Source organism: Panthera tigris, chromosome A1 (genome assembly GCF_018350195.1).
Source record: "Panthera tigris isolate Pti1 chromosome A1, P.tigris_Pti1_mat1.1, whole genome shotgun sequence".
In the NCBI taxonomy this organism is placed as follows: Eukaryota; Metazoa; Chordata; class Mammalia; order Carnivora; family Felidae; genus Panthera; species Panthera tigris.
The window spans coordinates 167,678,450-167,684,449 of NC_056660.1; the positions used below are offsets into that span (position 1 = coordinate 167,678,450).

The window sequence follows — 6,000 nt, forward strand, 5'->3', positions numbered from 1 at the left end:
TTCCTTTGTAAAGAAACAGGTCTGCTGACAGCAAAATATCTAAATATAAAGCACACAAAGTCTCTAAGCCTTAATATAGATCTCAAAATACGCAGTCACTCAAATAGTAACTACTTGAAGAAAAGTATTTCACAGCTATCATTTGGCAAAACTGTTGCATAGTGGTTCCACAATATAAAAATCTAATTGTTGGGGGTGCCTAGCTGACTCAGTCCATCTGACTCTTGATCTCCAAGCATCTGACTCTTGATCTCAAAGTCCTGAGTTCAAGCCCCACATTGGGTGTGGAGCCTATTTGAAAAACAAACAAACAAAAAAAAAAAACATAACTGTGATATCAGAAGGCAGAATTGCTTTAAGTTCTGAAGGCAATAGGTACCAGAGACTGAAGCTACCTTATTTGATTCAAAGCAATCCATCAACCAGTCAAATATCAACTATAACAGGCATAAGTACTAACAAAAAGCTATTCCCACAGTTGACCTTTCAAGAGTCATTCCCTACTTCTCAAATTGCTTATATTTACAGGCCACAATTCAACCCTACAGACCCAATTATAAAATTAGCCTCTGACTCATAAGAGCTTACAGTCTTCTGGTGTAAGCTCCTCCCTGCCATCCCCAATTCAGGAATCTCTTTCATAAAAATCTCTGAAAGATTACTCAGACCCTCTTTCACAATATACTGAAAATATCTCTAGACCTGGACACAGTGAGAGGGGTTCCAGCCCAGTGTCTGCCTTTCATTATCTAAAATGTCTTGGGGAAGCCATTTCACTTCTCCATGCCTGTTTTTACATGCAGAAGTGGGGAGTAACCAGATGATCTCAAAGACCCCTTTCTGTTCTGAAATTACGTAATTATGATTTTCGGTGAGGCTCACTATTTCAGGACATTTTCACACAGTTCTTATTGTTAGAAAGGACTTTTTAATTCCAAATATATACATTCTTCAATCCTAAAATTTCACTTCTTGAAAGCTACCTTAAAAAAAAAAAAGGACTCTATGTGCACAGAAAACATGTATTAACATTTTTTGCAGGGGCAGTAAGTTGGAAACATTCAATAGTAGAGAAATACAGTATAACAGTATGGAATACTATGCAGCAGTTAAAAATAATGAAAGGGTACCTGGCTGGCTCAGTCAATGGAGTATATGGCTGTTGATCTCAGGGTTTTGAATCTGAGCCTCAGGCTGGGTGTAGAGATTACTTAAACTTTAGGGGCACCTGAGTGGCTCAGTCAGATAAGCATCCGACTCTTGGTTTCCACTCAGGTCAAAATCTCACAGTTTCTAAGTTTGAGCCCAGCATCAGGCTCTGTGCCAATAGCTCAAACACTGCTTGAGATGGTCTCTCCCTCCCCTGCTCATACTCTTTCTCAAAATAAATAAATCTTAAAAAAATAAATAAGTAAAATAAACTTTAAAAAAAAAGAAAACAATAAAAGAAATCATATACACTGCTCACTAGGAAAGAAAGACTTCCAAACCATACTGTTAACAAAAAGAAAAAAAGCAGAGCATGCACAATTCAGTGCCATTTATTAACAACAAAACAAAACAAAACACCTATGAAGGCTTACACAGGTCTTTCTTCAATGATGAAATGTTCTGATCTGTACAGTCCAGTATGGCAATTGTGACTGAGAAACTAAATTTTAAATCTGATTTCATTTTAACTACTTTAAGCTACTGTTCTAGAAGCAGTTCTAGAAGAACAATCTAAACTGGTAAGAGTGGTCAGTTACCTCTGGATAGGAAACTAGATGGGAGGGTAGGGGTGCACCTAAGCAAACTTTTGCCTTACCTGTGTTAATATTTTAAGGCAAGTTACATAAAAATAAAATTTAAAAAGAAAATCTTGTTGATATGGAGCCAAAAATCCGCCCTATGAAGCACCATAAAAAAAATTTAGTGTTTCTCTTTTGCTGTTTGCCCGGAGAAACTTTTACCTGGAAACAATCCCTTAAAAACAACCTTTAAATCACATTTCCTTACATTTCTCTCCCAAACTCTCCCTCCTCCACATCCCCTTTACAACTATAGTAACTTCTGGTATAAAGATACAGCAATACAATCATAAAGGCTACTGACCCCCTATTAGGGAAGAAGGGCATGCTTTCTAAGAATGTTTCCAATAGAGGTGATGGATTTGTACTTCTCTACCCAACAATTCTTCTTGTACTATAAAACATTGTAACAGCTCCCAAAGTCTTCTTTTCTCCAGGCCAAACACCTCCAGTTCTTACCAGAAATAGAGCCAAAACCTTTTCACCATCACATGGCTTTTATTGAGACTCAAAACAACTCAAATCAGGACATAAACATTTCTTAGAGACTGCTTAGTGGCATGGCACAGTCACCCACAGTATCAGCCTAGACATCCTGAACACCTGTCCATTCATTTGTGCATAAATATTTACTAAGAGCTACTTCACACCAGCCACTGCACTTAGGGAAGGAGATAGAGCAAGAAACAAAATATATGTTGACAGAGCCTCTGCTCCCAAAAGCCTTATCCCTAAAAGTTGGAATGGATTAGTAAACACTGAAAACCTCTATTTCCAATATTTCAACAGTCCCAACTTCCTTTGTGCCGAATACCGCTAAGACCATGAGATCCACACGAAGAATCTTTATTCACGTTTCTATTAACAAGGAAATCTACCCAACATGTCTAAGGCAAATCCAGTAGGTAAAATTCTCAAATATCCCTTAGACCAAGTTCTCAACAGTCCACAAAAAAATATGAAAAAAAATGTTTTTTGTAGATATTCTATTCTAGCAAAATTTATTCTTTACAAATTTTCTTTATTATGAGATCATGTACTTTTTTTTTTTTTAATTAAAATGTTCTCTACCTCCTGAAATTATGATTTGGGTAGAAAGTACCTGGGTTTTGTTTTGGTTTGCTTTTAAACAGTCTTACTGAGCAAGAAACAAGAGTAATCAAACTTCTATACCAAATATTTGTTGATATTTTGTCATTACTGATTTAAAAGGACTCAAGAAAGTTCGCTCTGCCCTAAAATGCACACCCTGAACACAGAGGAGGCAATTACTCCTCCAACAACTACAACTCCTTAAGAGTTAAATCATTACATTTTGACTCAAGAACAGGTTATGCTTTCCCATTCTTTTGCTGTATCAGTTACAAGAACATTACAGTAAAACAAATCTTAACGCACAGGATTATAAACGTTCAAAAGGTCTAATCAGAAAAGTATATTGGTGGCAGTAACACTGTAACTGAAGACAGTTACTTCAGTAACAATAAAAGTCGCCAAATTCTTATCTAGGTTATTTTTGACTAAGTATCTTAAATATCTTAGTCTTAAATATCACCCACAGTGAAAAAGGAGGTTTATATTTATTAAGTTCCAGGAAGGGGCTGGGAAATGAGGAAAAAATAACTTGCTAGCAGTAACTTAAAACTAACTTTGTCACTTAAATTTCTCAACTAGCATTAACAAAAGTGCAAATTTAACTTAGTAGTTGAAAGTGTCCTGTAGTCTCCCAGAGGACACCCACCTCTTCTCCACTCACCCATTCCCCCATGAAAAATACATTTGTCTCTACTTTCTGGCAAACTGTATGCTTCTATACAAGGGTTAAAATGTAGGAATGCAACAAAACATAGAATAAATCACAGGGTTTTCAAGTCCAAAAGGCCTAAATTCCCCCAGATGTGCCCTTACTTTGTGTGTGTGACCTTGGACAAGTCAAGCTCTTCAAGCCTCGCTAGACTCTAAGCTCCACAAAGCAAAGACCACCTCTGCCTGAGTTACTATTTTGCAGTATCAGTGTCTTCGTGTATAAAGTGCGGTTAATATTTCATAGTGTTAATTGGAGGATTAAATGAGGTATGCATATAAAGCTCTGGCATACTGCCTGACCATAGTAAATGTTCAATTAAAGGTCATCGTAACTGACCTCAACTAGTTAGCTACCGAATCGGAAAGTACGGTTTGAATACTGTCAAAAACTAATATACGAAGTCTTTACCAGTAAATGTAAATTGCTTCAAGCGATAAATATTTCGCAGAACATCTACGAATAATTTCTAAACCACTGGGAATAACAGATGAATCCTGAATTGTTGTAACAAACCCAAACTATTAAAAACCACTGACGAGACTCCAAGTTTTTCTACTTCAAAAGAGCAGGCCACAAGCATCTTCCCCATTGGCTTTCCGATCTCCCCTTCGGACTTCTCTGGCTATCAGGGAACCCCCTCCTCCACGCTCAGGGGGAGGAGAGAGAAAACCTCCGAGGCGGGGGCCGGGGTTGGGGGAAAGCACGCATCCCTGCGCCACTCGCCCAGACCCACCTTGAGCAGGATGGATGGCGGCAGCTGGTTGATGTCTGGGGTTTCGGGGGGTGGATCCCTGTGACAGTCGCAGGGGTTTTCGGGGGGCTCCTGACAGTCCGCGTCGCCGCATTCACGCTGCTGCTGGGCGGGCGAGGGGGCGGTGCCCCCCGCTCGGACGGCGTCCCCGCCGGCCTCTGTGGGGGTACCTTCGGAAGTGGGAGAGGAGGACGGGGGGCAGAGAGGCTGCGGTGGCTGCTCGGGGCCCTGGCAGCAGCCGGCGTCGGGGGGCCGCGGCGGCGAGGCGCCTCCCCCGGCAGGCCCGCCACCGCCGCCGCCGCCGCCGCAGCCCCCACCGCCGCAGCGGGGCTGCTTACACGGGGTACAGGCGGGGACCCCGGCCCCCTTCCGCTTACACACCATCTCTGGGGGCGTAGGGGGCTCGGCCGGCGGCGGCGGCCCCCGGAAGAGTTGCACGGCAGCGGGCGGCCCCAGGAAGCGCACGGGCCCCACGCTGGCCAAGAAGAGGCTCCGGCCCTGCTGCTCCCAGGCGGCGGCCGCGGCCAGCCCCAGCTCTTTGCAGCAGGAGGCGGGCGACGAGGCCGAGGCGGCGGCGGCGGCGGCGGCAGCGGCAGAGGATAGCAGGAAGCGGCGGGCGGCGGCAGCGCAGTCCTCGGCAGCCAGGGCCGCGTAGCGCCGCGCCAGGTGCTGCGAGGAGGCGGCCGCGGCGTAGGCCCCGTCCCGCGGCGGCGGCGAGAGCGGCGGCTCCTCCTCTGGGCCGGCGGGGGCGGGCGCGCCGGGGCTGTGCACGATGAAGCAGAGCATGCAGGGCCCGCGGAAGAAGCAGTCCCGGCTCCGGGGCGCCGCCGGCTGGGGGGGCGCCTTGGCCGGGGTCCGGCGGGGCAGCCTGAGGAGAGGGCGGCGGCGGCGGCACCAGCTGCAACAGCGAGGCCTCTTCTGGTTCGGGCGGTTACGCGGCTCCTTCGAGAGAAGGTGGCCCATATAGAAGGCCCCGAGGAGGGGGACCGGGACAGGGAAGTAAGGAGGCCCCGAAAGGCGAGCTCCGGCAGCGGGGCAGGCCGCTCTCTGGCTCGGCCTCAGGCCCGCTGCGGGGTCGCCCGCCCTGCGCACACACACGCACACACGGGCACACACGCGACGGTGGGGGGTGGGCGTCAGCTGCGGGCCGCCCGGGCGCCCGACGGGGGCTACATGCTTTGCCCCGGGAAGCCGGGAGAACGATGGGCGCGAGGTTTGGGGACGCGACGGATAGAGCGAGCCTGCCGGCTGGGCGACCAGTCCAAGCCTGGTTCGCCGGCTCAGTCAGTCAGTGCGGCGGCGGGGGGAACGCGAGGTCCCGCTCGGACCATTTTAACTGCGGCTCCGCCGGCGGCGCGCGCGCCCGCGACACTGCTCCGAGCCGCAGGAGCGCGCGGCCCGCTCGAGGAGGGGGCGGAGCTGGCGGCGGCGGCGGCGCGCTCGGGGCGGGCGCGCGGGCGCCCGGCTGCTCACCGGGGACGGCCGCTAGGCAGGGACTGCTGGGAAGAAGCGGAGCGGCTTGCGCGCGGGGTTCTCGGGGAGCGGCGCGCGCCCCTCCCTCCCTCGCCCAAGGTTTCGCGGAGGCCGCTGGGCCCACGCCTCTTTTCTGAGGCGGGAGGAGACGCTTCCGAGCCAGCTGTGTGACATCCGTT

General features: G+C 48.4%; 1 protein-coding gene across 3 annotated transcripts in view; it reads right to left on the reverse strand.

The window, feature by feature from the left end:
* The window catches only part of FBXL17 (F-box and leucine rich repeat protein 17), a 492,553-nt gene extending 486,851 nt beyond the window's left edge, over positions 1 to 5,702 (reverse strand). For all 3 annotated transcript variants that reach the window (XM_042990905.1, XM_007094101.2, XM_042990906.1), the window contains exon 1: positions 4,331 to 5,702. In XM_042990905.1, coding sequence (XP_042846839.1) covers positions 4,331 to 5,311 — 981 coding nt within the window. In that variant the 5' untranslated portion in view covers positions 5,312 to 5,702. The remainder of the gene's footprint in view (positions 1 to 4,330) is intronic.
* Between the last annotated feature and the right edge of the window lie 298 nt (positions 5,703 to 6,000).